The sequence below is a fragment of the Camelus dromedarius genome, chromosome 9, assembly GCF_036321535.1.
Source record: "Camelus dromedarius isolate mCamDro1 chromosome 9, mCamDro1.pat, whole genome shotgun sequence".
NCBI lineage: Eukaryota > Metazoa > Chordata > Mammalia > Artiodactyla > Camelidae > Camelus > Camelus dromedarius.
The window spans coordinates 64,544,533-64,567,542 of NC_087444.1; the positions used below are offsets into that span (position 1 = coordinate 64,544,533).

A 23,010-nucleotide genomic window follows, 5' to 3' on the forward strand; every position below is an offset into this window, starting at 1 on the left:
TCCTGGAAGCTGACATCTTTCTTGAGTCATTGGCACCAAGACCTGGCCCCACCCAACAGCCTGTAGGCTTAAAGCCTCAGGCCAAGCAACATACTGGTTAGGAATGCAGTCCCACTAATCAGCAGATTTCCTGAGCCCACAGCTGCCTCTAGACAGGCCTTTAGACATGACTCTACCCACCACAGGGCCAGGAACCAGCTCCACCCAGCAGTGGGCTAGACCTACCCCTCCTGCCAGGAAACCTGTTCAAACCTCTAGTCCAGCCTCACTCACCAAGGGGCAGATACCAGAAGAAACAAAACAATCCCACAGCTTGTGGAAGTAGTCCACAAATGTAGGCTTGACTCTACTCTGGGATCAGCTGGACCGACCTTGAGTGACAAGAGGGGAGTGTATTGCTGGGATGCATGGGATGTTTCATACAGAATGCCTCTTCTCCAAGGTAGAGAAACATAACTAACCTACATAAAAATGCAAATAGAAATTTAGGAAAAATGAGACAGCAGAGGAATATGTTCCAGGCAAAGGCACAAGATAAAATCCTAGAAGAAGAAATAAGTGATAAGGAGATAGACAATCTACTCGAGAAAGAGTTTAGAGTAATGATTGTGAAGATGATCCGAGAACTCAGGAGGAGAATAGATGCACAGAGTGAAGTTTTTAGCAAAAAGAAAGTGTAAAGAACATCCAGAGTTGAAGAATACAATTACTGAGATTAGAAAGAACAAAGAATAGACTGTTAAGTAATTTAAAAACTCCCAAGAAACAAAAGTCCAGAACCAAATGGCTTCACAGGCGAATTCTATGAAATATTTAGAGAAGAGTTAACACCTGTTCTTCTGAAACTATTCCAAAAAATTGCAGAGAAGGGAGCACTTCTGAACTCATTCTGTGAGGCTACCATCATCCTGACACCAAAACCAGACAAAGATACTACAAAAGAAAATTACAAGCCAGTATCACTTATGAATATGGATGCAAAAATCCTCAAAAAACACTAGCAAATCAACTCCAGCAATGCATTAAAGGATCATACAGCATGATCAAGTAGGATTTATCCCAGGGAAGCAAGGATTTTTCAATACCCACAAATCAGTGTGATACACCACATTAACAAATTGAAGACTAAAAACCATATGATCATCTCAGTAGATGTAGAAAAAGCTTTTGATAAAATTCAACATCTATTTATGATTTAAAAAACTCTTCAGAAAGTGGGATAGATGGAACATATTTCAACATAATAAAGTCCCTACATGACAAACCCACAGCTAACATCATACTTAATGGTGAAAAGCTGAAAGCATTTCCTCTAAGATTAGGAAGAAGATAGGATGCCCACTCTTGTCACTTTTATTCAACATAGTTTTGGAAGTTTTAGCCACAGCAGTCAGAGAAGAAAAAGAAATAAATCCAAATTGGAAAAGAAGAAGTAAAACTATCAGTAAAAATGACATGATACTACACATAAAAAAAATCCTAAGGACACAAGCGAAAACAATTAGAGCTCATCAATTAATTTGGTAAAGTTGCAGGATATAAAATTAATATACAGAAATAAGTTGTATTCCTATACACTAACAATGAAGTAGCAGAAAAAGAAATTAAGGAAACAATCCCATTTACCATCACATCAAAAAGAATAAAATACCTAGGAATAAACCTACCTAAAGAAGCAAAGGACCTGCGCTCCAAAAACTGTAAGACACTGATGAAAGAAATCGAAGATGACACAAACAGATGGAAAGATATAACGTGTTCTTGGATTGGAAGAATCAATATTGTTAAAATGGCCAAGGCAATATACAAATTCAATGCAATTCCCGTCAAGTTACCAATGACATTTTTCACAGAACTGGTACAAAAAAAAAAAGTTAAAATTTGTACAGAAACACAAAAGGCCCTGAATAGCCAAAACAATCTTGAGAAAGAAGAATGGAGCTGGGGGAATCATGCTCCCTGACTTCAGACTCTAATACAAAGCTACAGTAATCAAAACAGTATGGTATTGGCACAAAACCAGACACAGATCAATGGAACAGGATAGAAAGTCCAGAAATAAACCCATGCACTTACAGTCAATTAGTCTATGACAAAGGAGGAAGACTATACAATGGAGAAAAGATAGTCTCTTTAATAATTGGTGCTGGGAAAACTGAACAGCTACCTGTAAAACAATGAAATTAGAACATTCTCTCACATTACATTCAAAAATAAACTTAAAATAGATCAAAGACCTAAATGTAAGACCAGTTACTGTAAAACTCCTATAGGAAAACATAGGCAGAACACTTTTTGACATAAATCACAGCAATGTTTTTCGAACCAGCTCCTAGAGTAATGGGAATAAAAGCAAAAATAAACAAATGGGACCTAATTTAAAAGCTTCTGCACAGCTAAGGCTACCATTAACAAAATGAAAAGACAGCCTACAGAATGGGAGAAAATATTTGCAAATGATGTGACTGACAAGGGACTAATTTCCAAAATATACAAACAGCTCATACAGCTTAATAAGAAAAACAAAAAAATAAACAAAACAAAACAAAACAAAACAAAAAACCAAGCAAACCAATCAAGAAATGGGCAGAAGACCTAAATAGACATACCTCCAAAGAAGACATCCAGATGGCCAACAGACATGTGAAAATATGCTCCACATCACTAATTATCAGAGAAATGCAAATCAAAACCACAATGAGGTATCACCTCACATCAGTCAGAATAGCTATTGTTAAAAATATACAAGTAATAAATGCTGGAGAGAGTGTGGAGAAAAGGGAACCCTCCTACACTGTTAGTAGGAATGTAAATTGGTGCAGCCACTATAAAGAACAGTATGGAGATACCTTAAAAAACTGAAAATAGACTTACCATATGATCCAGCAATCCCAATCCTGGGCATATAAATAGAAAAATATAATTTGAAAAGGCACAATGTTCATAGCAGCACTATTTACAATAGCCAAGACATGAAAACAACCTAAATGTCCATTGACAGATGACTGAATAAAGAAGATGTGGTATATATATATATATATATATATATATATACATACATATATGATTGAATACTACTCAGCCATAAAAAAGAATAAAATAACACCATTTGCAGCAACATGGATGGACCTGGAGATCGTCATTCTAAGTGAAATAAGCCAGAAAGAGAAAGAAAAATACCATATGATATTGCTTATATGTGGAATCTAAAAAAAGAAAAAGACAAAATGAACTTATTTACAAAATAGAAACAGACTCACAGACATAGAGAACAAACTTATGGTTACCAGAGGGTAAAGGGGGTAGAAGGGATAAATTGGGAGTTTGAAATTTGCGGATACTACCTACTATATATAAAATAGATGTCTAGGTATAAGTGACAACTATAGAATACTATATTCAGAATCTTGCAGTAACCTATAATGAAAAAGAATATGAAAACAAATATATGCATGTATATGTATGACTGAAACATTATGCTGTACACCAGAAGTTGACACAGCATTGTAAACTGACTACTAAAAAAGAATGCCAAAAAAAATAGATAAAGAACAAGGACCTACAGTATAGCATAGGAAACTATATTCAGTTTCTTCTAATGAGCTGTAATGGAAAAGAATGTGGAAAAAAAGTATGTATATGTATAACTGAATTGCTTTGCTATACACCTGAAACTAACATTGTAAACTGACTACACTTCAGTAAAAAATAAGAATTAAAAAATCAAAAGTTAAATGAAAGGTGTTGGAAAAAGATATGCTATGCTAGCACTAATTCAAACAAAGGTAGTATACCTATAGTAAAATCATACAAGGTAGGTTTATCAACAAGATATATTACAAAGGTAAAACAAGCATGTATAAAAATGATAAAGAGGCCTTTTCTCAAGAGATTATGGTGATCATAAGTATGTATGCACCTAATAACAAAAGTTAAATTATTTAAGTCAGTGAGTAAGAAGCTAAAGGAAAACATAGACTACTCCACAATTATAATTAAAGATTTCAACAGTCATCTCAATGATTGATAGAACATTATAATGATTGGTATGGATATAGAACCCTTGAAGAAAATAGTCAATTAAGTTGAACTGATTTGCATTTATGGAATGCTCCATCAAAGTTACAGTACAATACACTTTTTTTTTTTCAAGTACCCACATTCACCAAGATCACTATGTTCTAGGAAATAAAATCTCAACAAATTTAAAGCAATTAAAATTGTGAATATATTTCTCTTATTAATAAAAGAAATTAAGAACTATTTTTAACTGAATGAAAATGAAAACCCAGTACAAAGATGATACACCTGCAAGTAGAAATAGATGAATCCACTATTATAGTTGGAGATTTCAACATTCCTCTAAAAAATGGACAGATCTAGCAGGCATAAAATCTGTAAAGACATAGTTGAACTTAAGAGCACTATCAGTCAACTAGGTATAAATGACAACTATAGAATACTTCATCCAACAACAGTACAATACATAGTGTTCTTAAGTTCACATGGAATATTCACCAAATAAGCCAATTCTGAGCCATAAAGCACACCTTAACAAAATTAAAAGAATAGAAATCACATAGCATAACATTCTCAGACTACCATGGAACTAAACTAGAAATCAAAAAAAGAAAGATAGCTGGAATATCTCAAAATATGTGGAAATTAAACACATACTTCTAAATAACACATGCATTAAAGAGAAAATCTCAGGAGGAATTTTAAAATATTTTGAAATAAGTGAAAATAAAAACAAGATCTATTAAAATTTGTGGGATGCAGTAAAGTTGTGCTAAGAGGGAAATTCATTAGCATTATTAGAAAAGAAGAAAAATCTAAAAATCTAAAATCAGTAATCTAAGCATGAAACTTCAGTGAATGGAAAAAGCAAATTAAACCCAAATTAAGCAAAAAAAGGATTCGAGCAGAAATTGATAATATTAAAAACAGGAAATCAGTAGCTAAAATCAACAAAACCAAAAGCTGGTTCTTTGAATGTTCATAAAAATCAGGAAACTTCTGGCCAGACTTAGTTAAATTACTTAATTTAGTAATTAGACACAAATTACTAATACCAGATATAAAAGAGGTGATATCACTACAGATTCTGTGAGCATTAACAGGATAATAGGAGAATATTATGAAAAATTATATGCACACAAATTTAATAACCTAGATAAAATTGACCAATTCCTTAAAAGACACAGTCTGCCAAAACTCACAGAAGAAGAAACACACTGAATAGGCCTTATCTATTAAAGAGATTGAATCAATAATTAATAACTTCCCAAAACAGAAAGTACTAGCCCCAAATGGGTTCACTGGTGAATTCTGCCACATATTTGAGGAAGAAATTATACCAACTCTGTACAGTCTCTTTCCGAGGATAACAGCAGAGGGGATACTTTCTAATTCTATGAGGTCAGCATTGCCCTAATACCAAAATTAGACTAAGACATTACAAGAAAAGAAAACCATAGATCAATACCTTTCATTAACATATCTGGAAAAACCACCCACAAAATATTAGCAAACCTAATCCAATGTATAAAAAGAATTATACACCACAGCCAAGTGGGATTTAGTTCTGGTAAGAGTCTGATTCAACATTGGAAAATCAATCCATCACATTAACAGGCTAAAGAAGAAAAATCACATGATCATATCAATAAATGCATAATGAGCATATGACAAAGTCTAGCACCCATTCATGGTTTTTAAAAAATCTCAGCACAGCAGAAATAGAGGGGAACTTGCTCAACTTATAAAGTCTTCAGAAAACTGCAAATAACATCATACTTAATGGTGAGAAGCAGGAAGCTTTCCTGCTAAGATCAAGAACAAGGTGAGAACATGCCCCCTTACCATTCCTTTTCACCATATTCATGGAAGTTCTAATTTAGGCAATAAGACAGAAAAAGGAAATGAAAGTATTCAGATTGGGAAGGAAAAATAAATGTCTTTGTTTGCAGATATTGTCTTTAGAAAATTCTGAAGAATCAAGGAAAAACTCCTGGAATTAATAAATAATTATAACAAAGTGGCAGGATAAGAATTAATATACGGAAGTAAACTACTGTTCTGTATACCAGCAATACACAATTTAAAATTAAAAACACTATGTCGTTTACATTCATTCCCCCCAAAATGAAATACTTGGGTATAAATCATATATATATATATATATATATATATATATATATATATATATATATATGTATGTGTGAATCATATGTATATATGGTGTTTATGAGTAAAACTACAAAATTCTGATGAATGAAATCTAAGAAGAACTAAATAAAGGAAGAGATACCCCATGTTCATGGATAGGAAGACTCAGTATTGTAAAGATGTCAGGTCTTCCCAACTTCATCTATAGGTTAAATGCAATCAGAGTCTATATCCCAGTAAGTTGTTTTGTGGATATCGGCAAACTGATTCTTAAGTTTATATGAAAAGGCAAGAGTTCTGGAATAGCAAACATATTACTGAAGGAGAGCAAAGGACTGACATTACCTTACTACTTCAAGATGTAGTATAAAACTACAATAATAAAGACAGTGTGGTATTGGTGAAAGAACAGACTGACTGATCAATGGAACAGAATAGGGAGCCCAGAAATAAACCCATATATAGTCAACTGATCCTTGACTAAGGAGCAAAGGCAACTCAATGGGGAAAATGATAGCCTTTTCCATAATTGGTGCTGGACAAGTGAACATCCATATCTAAAAAATGAATCTAGACTCAGGTCTTATACCTTTCACACAAATTAACTCAGAATGGTTACAAACCTAAATGTAGAAAACAAACAAAACCCACAAAAATTCTTAGGAGGTAACAGAGAATTGAGGTGACCTTGGGTTTGGTGATGCCTTTTAGTTATAACACCAAATGTATAGTGCATGAAAGAAAAAATAATTTGAACTTCATTAAGATTAAAAACTTACGCTATGCAAAGCAGTGTTAAAAGATTGAGAAGACAAGCCACAGACTGGGAGAAGATCTTTGCAAAACATATACGTGGTAAAGGACTGGTATCTAAAATACAGAAAATTCTTAAAACTCAAGAATAAGAAAACAATTCATTTAAAAAGGGTACAAAAGATCAGAAAAGACATGTTACCAAAGAAGATACAAAGGTGGCAAATATACATATGAAAAGATAATCAACTTCTTGTGTCATTAGGGAAATACAAATTAAAAGAACAATGAAATATCACAATGCAACAACTAGAATGGCCAGTAGCCAAAACAGTAACAGCACGTGGAGCAACAGGAACTCTTATTCATTGTTGGAGGGAATGCAAAATAGCACTTTTTGGAGTACATTTTGGCAGTTTCTTACAGAACATACCCTTGCCATATGATCCAACAATCATGCTTCTTGATATTCACCCTGGTGAGCTGAAAATTTATACAACCCTGAACACGAATGTTTATAGCAACTTTATTCATAATTGCCAAAACCTGCAAGCAAAACAAAGATGCCCTTCAACAGATGAATGGAAAAGCAAACTGGTACATCTATACCATGGATTATTATTCAGTGATAGAAAGAAATGAGCTACCAAGCCACTAAAACAGATGGAGAAATCTTAAATGGATACTATTAAGTGAAAGAAGCCAATCCAAGAAAGCTACATACTGTATGATTCCAACTATATAACATTCTAGAAAGGCATAACCAAGGATACAATAAGAATTTCAGTTTTTGCCATTGGGTTAGGAAAAGGGAAGGAGAGATGAATTGGTGGAGCACAGAGGATTTTTAGGGCAGATAAAATTATTCTGTATGATACTGTAATGGTTAATACATGTCATTCTACATTTGTGAAGCCTAATACAAACTGTGGGCTCTAGTTAATAATATTGTGTCAGTATTGGCTCTTTCTATCTTGTAACAAATATACCACACTAATACAAGAGGTTAATTATGGGGGAAATGGTGTGTGGAGGAGGGGAAGATAGAGGAGGGGAAGATGAAGGAGGGGAGGTAGCTATGGATACTTTATATATTTTCTATTAACTTTTCTGTAAACTAATAACTTCTCTAAAAAAGAAAGTTTAAAAAAATACAGGAAGCTAGAAATTAGACAGACTGCACTTACTCATTTTCAAGTGCATTGAAAGCCCAGGAAGTGTCCATGAGGCCTCTGGCTGGACAGAAGGCTGAAAGGATTGAAAGGCCATCTCTGGGATACCCTTTAACCTTGGAGCCAAGGCTGCAGGGTAGACCGTGTACTGGGACCGGATGCTCTGGGCTGCAGGATCTGTTCTGCAGCCAACCATAGCTGGTGATCAGGCTTCTGTGACCCCAGAAGAATATTTCCATTTCCCAATGAGGAGAAAACATTTTTCCTGAGTTGCTCTTGTGTAAAAATAGTCGATCACCACTGATACAGAAAAACATATAACTTAGAATCAGAGCCTTTAACAGTTGGAGAAGGACCTGAAAGAGGAGAAATAAAGATTGCTATTGTGCAACTTCTCTTTTGCATATGAGGGAGAAGAAACAGGACAAAGAAGATGCCAGATATCAGGACACCTAAGGGCCTTGCCAAAGGGGACCAATACCATTTTAAAGTGAAAACAAGAAGTTTCCATGACAATTATGAACTTTCTATTATCATCTACAAATAAGTTTTTTTTTTCAGACAGTAAGAAACTGGCAAATCATTAATGAATTGAAACTGATGCAGAAGAAATCTACAGGGGTTGGGGAGGGCCAAGAGACCTGATTTGCTTTCAGTGGATACTTGGCAATGTTTTGGGATAGACAAGAGGCCAAGTGCCAGGAAAGAATGTCTTTTTTGGCACCATGTCCTTCCTAAATACTAAAGCGAATTTTTAACTTTAACAAGGAAACTGGAAAGAGGACTTATGTTCATCTGGTTAGCCAAGGGCCAAAGCAGGCCTGTGTGTGACTCTGTGCCACAACAGGCAAGAGACTGTGTCCAGGAGCTTCTTTCCTTGCTTTGGAAAAGATCTCATCTCTGATCCCTTGTTTGTCGGGACAGGCTGAGATTGCCCACCTCCTGCATCCTGAAGGGTGTTAGGAGCACACAGTGAGAACCTAAAGGTGGTGGCAACTCAGGAACTGTGCTTGAGTTCTCGTATCAGGCCAGCCTAAATGTGTGTTTGGTGTATGGAGAATTGCCAGGAGAGGCCTGCCTAATTTGAGGGGATGGTAGGAGGCATCAGCAATTTTCCTCAAAAAAGGGAAAGGAAGTGGAATTATACCCTTTCTTGTAAAACTGATTTTAATTTAATGCCAGGAGGAAGACTAGGGCTGCCTGCCATCACCTCTTTGAGTCCTTTCTGGAAGCTTCCTTTGGTAAGTCCTGATTTCATGGTGATTATTTGATAGTTAATCTGCGTTGTGTTGTAAGGCAAGCCTAACACTTGCTTATCCCAGATAGCCCTTGATGTCTGTTCATCCCACGTGTATTCAGGGGACAGCACCTTGGTAGGTTTGTGGTAAAGCTGGTATCTGTTCAGGTGGCTCTCCTCATGCCACGTGGCCTGGATGTCATTGGCCTGGTCAACCATCATTGCCTCGTGGCAGGCCTTGGTGAGTTTGTAAACCTCCGGCACCGACCCCCCAGATAAGGCCCCTGAATAATAAAAGTCCCCGTCATCTTCAGGAATATAAGCCTGTGACTGAGGCCACTGTTCATAAGGGAAGTTTGTCCAATTTATCACAAAGAAGTTAGAATGGAGGATGCTGAACAAGGAGGAGAGGATCTCCACACCCACGTGATCACTGAACATCATGTCCACATCTGCACACACGAGGTAATCCACCTCCTGCTGGAAGCGCTGCTCAATAAAGTTGCTGATCATCTCCATGTGGTGCATGATGACTTCCTGCCAGCTAACATAGCTCTGGACCTTGAGGATGACTATCTGCCGTCCTTTTTGGAGGTGAATGTGAGGAACATAGTCTGGCTGGTCAATGAAGATATAGTAGTTCACCCTGTGTCCCATTATGAAGTACATCTCTGCAGTCTCCAGGAACAGGTTCAGGTAGATCATGTATCTTTTTATGGCAAACAGTTAATCCAATGGTGGCATTCTGGAGCTGGAACTGCTCACTCAGGATGTCAATGTTGAAAGTCCTGTCGCAAATGATGGGAGCCAGCCAAGGGGTCACAAGAAGGACATCTTCCCTAGGGGTTTTAGCATATGTGGCTGGTCAAACACCATGCTTGACAATTTTACACCTTGCATACCATGGGTTTTTCTAAGAACCTTGCTTACCCCAGCTAAGATGCTTTCCAGCTTCTGGCTTCTTTTGTCCTGATGATAATAGCCAAAGAAAGCCAAGGCAAGAGCTAATGAAAGAAGAAAGGTCACTTGATGAAGCAAATAACATTTTGGGTTCCCTGACAATGTCTTGACCAGTTGGGCCATGCCCCCACTTCCAGCTGTTGCAGCCTGGATCATGTAGATGCTGCTAAGAACCTGCCCCTTCTCAACCTTCCACTCACAACGGTCTCTCCTGGGCACAGCAAGGCAGAATGCATGGACTGCTAGGTGCTTACACTGCCTGATCCTCCTGAGACCTACTTGCAAGGGGCTGGGTGTTCAGGAGATGAGTAAGACTTCTAGACCAGCAGAACCTTGATAAATTAAGGTTTGATTTGAGGTCATGTCAAAGTAACCAGGTGGCAGGATTTGGTCAACTGGCTACTAGAATTTCTAGGCTGGCATGTAGGAGAGAAGTCAGGGCTCCTGAAACCAGCTCAGGAGACTAGCCAATGGGAGGTCACTGAGCAGTTCAAAGACAGAGATTGTGATGAAAGCGGGGCAGGGCAGCAGCCACCAAAGAGCCTGACCAGGGGCTCAGAGAGCTTGTGCTCTGGCCTCCCCCCAATACTTAAGGGCTATGAGAACTTTACATAAACATTAAATTTCCTAAAACATCAATAAAGTTGAGAACAGACTGTCTTTCAGGTCACATCCAGACAGGCTGATGTAGGCCATCATTCAGAAGGCCTGATTTGGTAATTGGGATGAAACAGTTGGGAAGATCTACAGATCAAGAATTGTTTTCCTGTATTACTCTAATAGTCACTTAATATTACACTGAGCATTTACTCTGGAGATCCCAGGTCTTACACTGTGGTTAGGATTATGCTGGTAAACTTTATGTACATTATATTGCTGCCTCCTTACAGCAAGCCTGAGGGATGGTTGCTACATTATTCTTGTGATTCAGACAGGGAGATAAGCTCAGAGATGTGGGTGACTGGCCCATGACCATGTGGCTAGCTGGTAAGGGCTGAAGCCAACTAAGCAGCCAGACTCCAGGACTGGGCTCTTGACCACTTTTGTATTTTGTTCCTCTGCCTTACTTGTGTATTCTTTACAGTGTCCTTTTTCTGGGCTCTTTTCTCAGTCAGGTTCCTTTTATTCTTTCCCTTATGCCTCCAATGTTAGTTGAGGCAGAGCGCTCAAGATGGGGATGGGAACTTGGCCCTGTGCCATTTTTGACTCTGGGCTTGTATTGTCAACATGTATACTCCCCTCTGCAGTCCTAGGGTGTTCCAAGCATACATCTCCTCTAAAACACACTCTCGCTGGCCCACTGTGGGATGAACAGTGGGTATAAGAATCCCATGGCAGGTAGGGAGCACCTGCCATCTGCACCCTGATGTTGCCTGGCACTCTTATGCTACTCTGTGACATCTTATTTCTGCCTTCCTACAGAAGGAGGTGGCTGGAGACATGGTTTCTGCAACCTTGTCAGGGGAGTTCTGAGCTCGTTAGGAGGAAAGGATGAGTGAGTTTTAATGAGTGTCTTTTAAGGGACTGACACCTTGTCTTTGTGGTCCAGATTGTGACATTTGCCTGGCTGTGCATAAGAATGTTAGCATAATCTTCTGTGTCATTCCCAGTCATAATGCTAATATCGTGGCAAAATATCAAGACAACTCTGTGATATTGGGAATGCCAGAAACTGAACAACTGCTTTGATGAGGAAATGACACTAGAGGATAAGGAGTATGGGCTTCATGTGCTTGTGTGTCTGTGGTTTTGGTGCCTGTCTGAGAAACCTGCTCATCCCAGGGCAGTGGAGGAGGGAACCCACTACTTTGCTCACCATGACACTTTTCTGGAAATCTTGGAGGTTAAAGAACCTTACAGAATGAAAAGGTAGAGAGGATGGGGCAGTCACCAATGGTAGGAAGAGAGACTCGGTGTGGTTTTTGACCATTTGGGCAGGTTCTGACCGCTCAGATATGCCAGGCCACTGGCCTGAGAACCTCCAGGCTCTCCTGTCTCCATGGCACCACTGGCCCTGTGTGTTTCCCCTACCAGTAAACCATGACCCTTAATCAGATGTCTATAAAAGAAAAAAATCCTTCTGTTGTTTGGCAACATGGAATTTTTATTTGAAAATTCTCAGCAGAATATGGCAGAAATAGTATACACACAAAGAAAAAAGCCAGCAATACATTATAATGGTTTTTGTTACCATTTCCATTCCCTTAACAGAGATAAGAGTAAAAGGTACTAGCACTGTGTAGAGAGAATCTGCATTGCCTGATGTACAACTAGTCAGCATTTGGATAACATTACAACCATTCAGTAGGGACAGGAAAACAGAAGCACACCATTGGTATTGAAGGGGAAGTAAGGAAAACTCTGGATAGGTTAAAACAACATGCAGAAGAAGAACCAAATGCAGCACCACTGCAGGTACTTCAGAGAACTCTCCATGATACTCATGATGAAGAGGTCCCCAGAAAAAGAAACCTCATTAAGGAAGTAAACAGAATTCAAAACAGACAACAGCCTCCAAACCCAAATTCCAGAGGAGTAGAAAGTGACCAGATGCAGAGAACCATTTCTTACACACAATTCCAGTGCTCAAGATGATGAAAAGAACTCTTACTTACACAACTTGTGACAATATTTAATATTTAAGTGCCAGTGCTGTTACCGAACCAAAAGGAGTTTGCTTCTTGGTGAGTTTTAAATCAAAGACAATATCAAGAGTAATTGTCACACAAAGTGAAGTTTTTATTTGTAGCAAATAAGGAGATCATGGGGAATCATTTTGCAAAGCTGTGGTTCACTGAGCAAGAAAAGGTTAGTTCTTTCATTGGAGCAGGGGATGAATATTCAAGCAGGACAGTTTTGTCATTACATGTAAATGCAGGCATAATCTCCCACAAACACAGTTTGGGAACATTGCTTCTGCATACATCACATGGTATGTTAATGGGGCTTAAAAGCTCCACCTGGGGAGGAGATTTTTAGCAGTAAAATGAGCAAAAGTAACTTTTGGACACCTTTTGAACTCATTCTCTTCCTGGAACTGTTCATACCCTGAAAAGAAAAAACAACACTGGGTATTTTCTGTACTTGAGTTCTCTAGGAACACAATGACCTTTCTAGATCTCATTCTTTGCATAAGTTGCTCAAGGCTAGGGGCTGACCAGTGGCAGCACCACATTATTCAGTGATGGCACCTTCGAGACAGCACCAACACAATTCACTCAGTTACTTACCGTGCACACTGTACTGTTGGGTTATATTATGCAATTAATTTATGCACTAACAATGAAAAAGTGAGAAGATATTTATAGATTTAATATAAGAAAGTCCTTGCATTTTCAGGGGAAAGAAATCTTATCTTGACATTAACCCTTCATTGTGCATGATGAATTTCAAGATTACAAATATGAATGTGATTTGACTACTCCTACCAAATGCACAAGTAAAGGGATGTTTGTTTCACTTTTCACACTCATTGTAGGTTGAAAGTATCTTCTTTGGGCGACACATGAGTACATGACGAAAAATAACGCCTTTAAATGTGCATCCATGTTGTTTGGACATCCATTTGTACCTTTGGAAGATAAAAGTGAAACTTCTGAATACATTGTGGAGAATGCAGAAGAAAATTTAGATGACCTAGTGGATTATGTTAAGAGACTTTATGTCTGTGGAAGGCGTGGCAGAGGAAGAAGACAAGAAGGTCCAAGATTTCCATCAGAAACTTGGAATGTTTATACATCAGTACTGAACAGTGATCATAGGATGAACAATGCAGTGGAAGTCTGGCATAGCACAGTTAAAAAGCTAATGGTAGTGTGTTATCCTTCAATTTGGAGATTTATTAAAGTTTTAAAAGACAAACGGCAAAGCAATGAACAATTTATCATCCAGGTTCTTGGTGATCACACTCAAATATAGCCAACAATTTCACAACAATACCAACAAAATCAAATTTGTGTAACCAAAATTGTTAACAGATATGGTGAATTTAAAATCAATAATCAGGTTGATATATATTTGAGAGCAATTGCTCTTGGGTTTAAGAATAACCCTGATGAAATGAACTTCATGACAAGGAAAAACAAGAATAAATATGAAATCCAAAATTCATCATGAGTTACAATAAAAATAACATAAATAAAATTTAAAATCTTAACCAAGTTAAATATTTATTTTATTTAACGAGTCCTGAAACAAATGTCTCAAATATCTCAAATTTTGGACAGGACCAAATATCCTGCAAGGTTGTGTTATGTAGAAGTGATGAGAATGAGTTTGGGAATGTTCCCACTTCCATTTTTTGGAAGAGGTTGAGAGGATTGATAGTAGTTCTTTGCTATCTGGTAGAATTATTCAGCGAACCTATCTGGTCCCAGAATTTTCTTTGTAGGAAGGTTTTTAAATAAGTGATTCAAAATTCTTATTAGTTATAATTTAATTTTAAGTTTTTCATGATTCAGTTTTGTTAGCTTATATGTTTCTAGAAATTTATTAATTTCTTCTAGATTATCCATTTTTATGTATATAATTATTCATAGTATTCTCTTATAATCCTTTTTATTTCTGCAGCATCAGTGTAATGTCCCCCTGTTAATGTCTGATTTCAGTTGAGTCCACTTTCTTTTTTTCTTAGCTAATATAACTAAGAGTTTAATTTTTGTTCTTTTCCTAAAAGGAAATCTAGTTTAGTTGATTTTTTCTTATTTTTCTATTCTGTTTTATTTATCTCTGCTCTAATCTTTTTTGTTTCCTTCCTTACTATTAAGTTTGGGTTCAGTTCTTGTTCTAGTTGCTTAAGCTGTAAAGTTAGGTAATTGATTTGAGATTCTTCTTTTTTTAATGTAATCATTTACTGCTGTACTTTCATTTCATCCCATAACTTTAAGTATGTTGTGTTTATGTTTTTAGTTGGCCTCAAGATATTTTCTAGTTTCTCTTGCAATTTCTTCTTGACCAATTGGATGTTTAATAGTGTGTTGTGTAATATCTACATACTTGTGGATTTTCCAGTTTTCCCCCTGGTATTTATTTCTAAATTCATTCCATTGTGGCTGGGAAAAGACATTTTGTAGGATTTCAATCTTTTAAAAATTGTTAGGACTTGTTTTGTGGCCTAACATGTAGTCTGTCCTGAAGAATGTTCCATGTGCACTTCAGAAGAATGTGTATTTTGCTTTTGTTGGGTAGAGTGTTCTGTATATATCTGTTAGGTCAAGTTGGTAATAGTGTTATTCAAGTCCTCTATTTCTTTATAGAACTGCTGTCTGGTTTTTATCTATTTTAAAAAATGGGGTATTGAAGTCTCCTCCTATTACTGTGTTGCTGTCTATTTCTCCCTTCAATTCTGTCTGTGTTTGTTTCATGTTTGGGAACTCTGATGTTAGATACATATTTATAATTGCTATACCTTCCTAATAAATTGAACTTCTAATCATTATATTATGTTTTTTTTTTTGTCCCTATGTTGTTTTTACTTAAAACCTAGTATGGTCACCCTACTCTCTTTTGGTTACAATTTGCATGAAATATATTATTCCATTATTTCACTTTCAGTTTACGTATTTCTTTAGGTATAAAGTGAGTTTTGAAGGCAGCATATAGTTGGATCATTTGTTTTATTTTTTAATTCATTCAGCCAATCTGTGTCTTTTGATTAGGGAGTTAGATCCATTAAACTTAATTACTCATAGTGAAGGACTATTACCATTTTGTTAATTGTTTCCTGTATTTCTTGCAGCTATTTTATCCCTGTTTTCCTCTCTTACTGTCTTCCTTTGTGTTTCATTTCTTTCTTTCTTTTCTTCTTTCTTCCTTTCTTTCTTTCTCCCTTCCTTCCTTCCTTCCTTCCTTCCTTCCTTCCTTCCTTCCTTCCTTCCTTCCTTTCTTTCTTTCTTTCTTTCTTTCTTTCTTTCTTTCTTTCTTTCTTTCTTTGTCATGCTTTGAGTCCCTCCTTATTTCCTTTTGAGTTTCTTCTATCAGTACTTTCTTTCTGGCTACCATGGGATAAGCATTTTAAAGTTATAACAATCTATTTTAAACTGATAACAACTTCAATTGAATACAAAAACTCTAGTCCTTTGCATCATCACCCCCCCATTTTGTTATTGATGCCACAATTATATCTTTTTATCTTGTGTATATATTAACATAGAGTTTTTTAAAAATGCTTTTGTATTTTAAATTCTGTACCAGAATTAAAAGTGATTTACACACTATTACAATGCTACAGGACTCTAAATTTGTATGCTTTTTTGTCTTTACCAGAGGGAGTTATGTTTTCATATGGTTTTCTGTTGCTATGTAGTGACCTTTATTTTCAACTTAAAGATCTCTCTCTCACTTTTCCTATAGTTCAGGTCTAGTGTGGTTAACTCTCTAAGCTTTTATTTATCAATAACATTTTAACTTCTCCCTCAATTTAGAAAGACAGTTTTTCTGGATATAATATTTGTGGTTGGCAATTTTTGTTCTCCTTTAGCACTTTGAGTATATCACCCCATTCCCTTCTATTCTGAAAGTTTTCTGCTGAGAATTCCATTGACAATCTTATGGGAGCTTCCACGTACATAAGAAGTCACTTTTTTCTTGCAGCTTTCAAGATTCTCTATTTGTCCATGACTTTTGACAATTTGCTATAATATGTGTTGGTACATGTATTTTGGGGTTAATTCTACTTAGAATTTGTTGAGCTTCTTGAATTTATATGTCTGTTTCCTTCCCCAGATTTGAAAACTTTTCAGCCAATTTCTTCAGATAGTCTCTCTGCCTCTTTCTTTCTCTCTTCTCCTTCTAGGACTCCCATAATGCATGTATTGTTCCACTTGATGGTATCTTTTAAGTCCCTTAAGCAATTCTTACTTTTCTTCACTGTATTTTCTTTTTCCTTTTGCTCCCCTGACTGGACAATTTCAAATGACTTGTCACAAATTCTTACTTTTGCTTTATCAAGTTTACAGTTGAGCTTTCTAGTGAAATTTTCATTTTAGTTATATTTTTCAGTTCCACAATTTCTGATTGTTCTTTTTTATGATTTCTCTCTCTTTGTTGATATTATCATTTTTTTCATGCATGATTTCTCTGATATCATTTAGTTTTCTGTATTCTCTATTGTCCATTGAGAAAATTTAAGATAGTTATTTTGAATTCTTTGTTTGGTTATCCAAGGATCTGTATTTTCTTTGTATACTTTGTGACCTTTTGTTGAAATTTAGGCATTGAAAAAGCATTCACCTCTCCTAGTCTTTATGGACCCAGTAATCAAACTCATAGAAATAGAATATAGAATGGTAATATCGGGCTGCAAGGAGGGAGGAATTGGGCATTGTTGTTCAATGTGTGGGAGTTTTGGTTTTGTAAGATGAAAAAGTTATGAAGACGCATTTCACAAAGTTTGAATATACTTAGCCCTACTGAACAGTACACTTACAAGTAGTTAATATGGCAAATTTTATAATAGTGTTTTACCACAATTAAAAATAAATAAATTAATTAAAAAGCTATATCAAACATCATACTTGATGGTAAAGTGCTAGCAGTGCCTTTTTTTTTAATGGACTTTATTCTTTTAGAGCAGTTTCAGGTTCACAACAGAATTGAGCAGAAAATACAGAGTTCGCACATATCCCTTCCCACCCACACATATATAGTCCCCTACCCTCAACATCCTCATCAGTGTGGCATATTTGGTTCAATCAATGAACCAACATGGGCACACTGTTATCAACCAAAGTCCATAGTTTACGTTAGGGTTCACTCTTGATGTTGTACATTCTATGGGTTTTGACAAATGCATAATGACATGTAGCCACCACTATAGTATCATAAAGAATAATTTCATTGCCCTAAAAATCCCTTATGCTCCATCTATTCATTCCTCCCTCCCTCCCTCTCCCCAAACTCCTGGAAACTGTGATCTTTTTATTGTTTCTGTAGCTGTGCCTTTTCCAGAATGTCATTTGGTTGGAATTGTATAGTTTGTAGCCTTTTTAGACTGGCTTCTTTCATTTGGTAATATGTCTTTTAAGTTTCTTCCATGTCTTTCATGGCTTGATAGATCTTTTTTTTTTTACTGCACATATGTTTTTAATTTACATATATGTACTGTTCATTGTTTCTAAGAACATTTAGAGCTTTAGTTCTTTAAACTCACATAGTTTTCAAAGGAATAAAGCCAAGCACAAAATAAGAATTAACTCAAAAATATACATACACCCTGCTATTAACAGCATCATTATTTATAATTGCCAAGATATGGAAGCATCCCAAGTGCACATCAACAGTTGAATAGATAATGGAGATGCAGTATATATATATATATATAAAAATACAACTCACCCAAGAAAAAGAAGGCTATTTTGCCATTGGCGGCCCTGCATTCACTTTTTTTATTTTCACTTCAAAAGCCAGAATTTTATAACTGGCAGAAACATTTCCATTACATCAAAAACAACAAAATACCTAGAAATAAACCTAACCAAGGAGGTTACCTATACTCTAAAGACTGAAATGACACAAAGAAATGGAAAGATTTCTTGTGTTCTTGGATTGGAAGAATCAACACTATCAAAATGGCCACACTACCCAAAGCAATCCACAGATCCAGCACAACTGCTATCAAAATACTCACGATATTCCTCACAGAACTAGAACAAACAATTCCAAAATTTATAAGGAACCACAAAAAGACCCCAAATAGCCAAAATGATCTTTCGTAGGCCTCTCTCTCTTTTTCTTTCTCTTTCTTCTTTTTGTTCTCTTTTCTTATGGTTTGATGACTATAGAAGGTCCTTTAATATTTGTTGTAAAGCTGGTTTGGTGGTGCTGAAATCTTTTAGCTTTTGTTTATCTGTGAAGCTTTTGATTTCTCCGTCAAGTCTGAAGGAGATCCTTGCTGGATAGAGTATTAAGTTTCCCCCTTGTTCACTTTAAATCTATCATGCCACTCCCTTCTGGCCTGTAAAATTTCTGCTGAAAAATCTGCTGATAACCTTATGGGAGTTCCCTTGTATGTTATTCATTGCTTTTCTCTTGCTAGTTTTAATATTTTCTCCTTATCCTTAATTGTTGTCAGTTTGATGACTCTGTGCCTTGGTGTATTCCTCTTTGGGTTGATTCTGTGTGGTACTCTCTGCACTTCCAGGACTTGGGTGACTGTTTCCCTTCCCAAGTTGGGAAAGTTTTCAGTTATTATCTCTCCAAAAATTTTCTCAGGTCCTTTCTCTCTCTCTTCTCTTTCTGGGACCCCTATAATGTGAATATTAGAGTCCTTCATGTTGTCCCAGAGTTCTCTTAAACTATCCTCATTCCTTTTCATTCTTTTTTCTTTCTTCTGTTCTGAAGTAGTGATTTCCACTGATCTGTCTTCTAGCTCACTGATCTGTTCTTCTGCCTCATTTAGTCTATTCTTGGTTCCTTCTGGTGTATTGTTCATTTCAGTAATTTTACTCTTCAACTCTTTGGATATTCTTTATATTTTCCAACCCTTGGCTAAAAACTTCACTCTGTTCATCTATACCACTCTTGAATTCTATGAACATCTTGGCCATCATTACTTTAAACTCTTTCTTAGACAAGTTACCTATCTCCTCATCACTTATTTCTTCTTCTGGGATTTTATCTTGTGCCTTGGCCTGGGAGATACTCCTTTGCTACCTCACATAGTCTATCTTTCTATGTGTTTGTGGATTCCTTCCACAGGCTTTGGGATTATTGTTTTCTTATTTCCAGTATCTGCCTCTGGTGGAAGAGGCTGGACTAGAAGCTTATGCAGGTTTCCTGGCAGGAGGAACCAGTGCCTGCCCACTGCTGGGTGAAGCTTGGTCCTAGACCTCTGGTGGGTAGGGCTGTGTCTAGAGGCCTTTGTGTCTTAGGAAGTCTGCTGATGGTTGTGGCTGTGTTCCCACCCTGTACGTTGTTTGGCCTGAGGCTCCCTACAGGCTGTTGGGTGGGGATAGGTCCTAGTGCTAATGAGCCAATCAAGATGTCAGCCTCCAGGAAAGCTCATGTAGATTAACATCCCTGGAATGTCCATCACCAGCTTTTATGTCCCCTGTGTGAGCTACAACCGTCCCCCACGTCCCCAGGAGACCCTCCAAATCCAGCAGGCAGGTCTGGCCCAAGTTCTTATGAAATCACTGCCTCTGTCCTTGGACCTGGTGCATGTGAGTTTCCATGTACGCTTCTCAAGTGAATAGAGTCTCCATTGCCCCAGTCCTATGAGGCTCCCAGAGCCAAGCCCCCCTGGCCTTCAAAACCAGATGTCCTGGGGTCTCCTTCTCTTCCCAATGCCAGGACCTGAGTTGGGGAGCCTGACGTGGGGCTTAGAGCTCTCACTCCTATGGGAGGGCCTCTGTGACTTAACAAATCTTCAGCTTGTGGGTCGCCCACCCCAGGGGTATGGGGCCCAATTGTATCACGAGTACACCCCTCCTACTGTCCTGCTGTGGTTCCCTCTTTATGTTTCCAGTTGCAGAAGATATTTTTTGCTAGGTTCCAGTCTTTTTTCTATGGTTGTTTAGCAATTCAGTTGTGGTTTTGTTGTAGTCACGAGGAGAGGCAAGCTCGGGGTCCTACCACTCCACCATCTTGTTATTGAATCTCAAAATGTTAGCAGTCCTTTTGAAATTTGAAACAAAGTAAGATGCTGGCATCACTGTTTCTAATCAATTTTATAATAAATTACTAACAGCTCAGTGAGATAAGAAAATAAAGGGAAGAAAATTATTATTAGTCACAAAGTTATGCTTATCTACAGTGAAAACATAAGAGTGTCGAATGCTGAATTTGGATTTCAGTGTTCTGAAGATCTGATTACCTTGAATATTGTTCCCATTGAAAACTATTAAAGTTAGTAATTGATGTTCTCTGTGTTTTGAGTACAAGTTAAGAAATATAGAAAGGAGGTCAAAATCTAAATGAAAGCAGGAACCCACAGAGGTAAGATGACTTCTACCATGAAGGAATTTGTCAAGCTCCAGGGAAATTGACCTTTAGTTTGCATTAACTAATGGGGTATGGGTAGCACCAGACATCTCAGGACCCCACCAAGGTAGAGAATCTAATAATGTAACATCTAATGAAGTTCTATACCCAACATGCAATACCTTTAATCTAAGAATAAACTGAAGAAAATAAGAGACAAAAAACCCCCAACCGTATCTGTTTCATAACTAGTGTTAAGTATAGTGGAGATCATTTACCCTGAAAATTCATAACTACCAGTAGGACTTCAACTGAATTTGGAATCTGAATATAGATTAAGCTAGGAGGAAGAAAAAAACCCTCAAGCTAAGAATTCAGTTTAAGATGATCCTGGTTTTGTAATCATCTGACAGAAGCATATGTATAAAATCTGGAAGAAATCTCTCTTAATCCAGCCTCAAGAGAAATCTCCAAGAATTACCAAAGAATTCTTCAATGACAAGAACTCAAAAAACTTTTAAAACACAAAACACACAGTGAAATAAGGTACTATGAACAAGAGTCAGCAGAAGAAAAAGAAAAAAAAGTCAGTTTCCTAAATACTTCAGATATTGGCATTATCATGTAAAATAATTATGTTTAATATATAAGGGAGGTGTTGTTCCCATTCCTTAGATGGGATTCAGAGAAAATGACTGTAATATGTGCATAGACACATGGTGAGTTAACCAAGCCTGTCTCCCCAGCAGTGAGCAGTGGGATTCTGCTGGCCAGCATCTATATGACTTTGGCATACACTTTACCACACTGAACCTCAATTTCTTCATCTATAACACTAGGATGATTACTTCCATCTCTCAAGGTTGCTAGGAGACTGAAATGTAGTAGGCATGTTAGGTGACTATTGCTTCTGATCTGCAGAAATGCTCAATCAGGCTGCTGTGTTGTTGTCTTTCCCCCCAATGCTACCAAATGACCACTTAGTTCAGTGATGAAACAGCATCCTGAGGGCATTCAAACCCAATCCCAGTCAAAAGTCACAGGTGGAGACTGTGCCCCACTGTACCACAACCCCCTCCAGAATGCCCAATCTCCAGTTCATGGGGTAAGCACTCTCTCAATGATTGCAAGACTTTCATTGCTGGAACCCTCCAGTCAGACACCTGGACATGGCAGCTTGCTGAGTCTACTTAGTATCAGTCAAGTGGCTTCCTTGGGACTCTTGCAAGAATGGCTCCATTAACACAGAGTATTTGAGTACAATTTTATTCTTCAAAAAGGAAGTTTGGAAACCTGGTGAAGCCTTAAAGGATAAAAGAAACATCAAGCCACACTGGAGCTTCCTAGGGAGGGGCCTCCAGTCTTGCTTGAAGAGTGGCTCCTGGATCTGAGCTGCTAACCATAGATCCGTCGCAATCTCCTGAATCATAAGAGTATTTTAAGGTGTGTTGGAGAAGTTCTGGTAAAGCTCCCTCCAATAGAGCAAAAAAAGAAAGAAGGGTCACCCTTTTGGAATTGTGGGGTAGGGGGGAGACTGGGAAAGAACAGAATGAAGCTGCTGAGGAGGTCTTGCCAGTACTCAGGATTAATCTGTGGGAATCTGGAAATGAGTGTGGGATGCAATAGAACATGCCACAATTACTTGTTCATCGGCTTTATACTTCTCTCCTCTCTGGTGCTTTTAGATGAAACAGGGCTTTATTCCTGCCATCTCTGGGGACAATCAAGAGAGGATTCACTCTGATTCTCATCTTGGGTATTTGGAGTCTGGCTGCCATGTGATTGTGGACCAGGACC

General features: G+C 37.3%; 1 protein-coding gene and 1 non-coding gene across 4 annotated transcripts in view; one reads left to right on the forward strand and one right to left on the reverse strand.

Moving 5' to 3' along the window:
* LOC105088088 (uncharacterized) overlaps positions 1 to 23,010 on the forward strand; it is a 77,887-nt gene that overhangs the window by 9,830 nt on the left and 45,047 nt on the right. For all 3 annotated transcript variants that reach the window (XR_010382349.1, XR_010382351.1, XR_010382350.1), the window contains exon 3: positions 9,279 to 9,337. This is a non-coding gene — a transcript (uncharacterized LOC105088088). The remainder of the gene's footprint in view (positions 1 to 9,278; positions 9,338 to 23,010) is intronic.
* LOC105088087 (histo-blood group ABO system transferase 1-like) lies at positions 9,343 to 10,209 on the reverse strand (the record flags this gene model as incomplete). The annotated part of the gene is given in 3 exon segments (XM_064489568.1): positions 9,343 to 10,057; positions 10,059 to 10,180; positions 10,183 to 10,209. Coding segments are annotated over 3 exon segments (864 nt in total), but the record flags the coding sequence as incomplete, so codon positions are not given.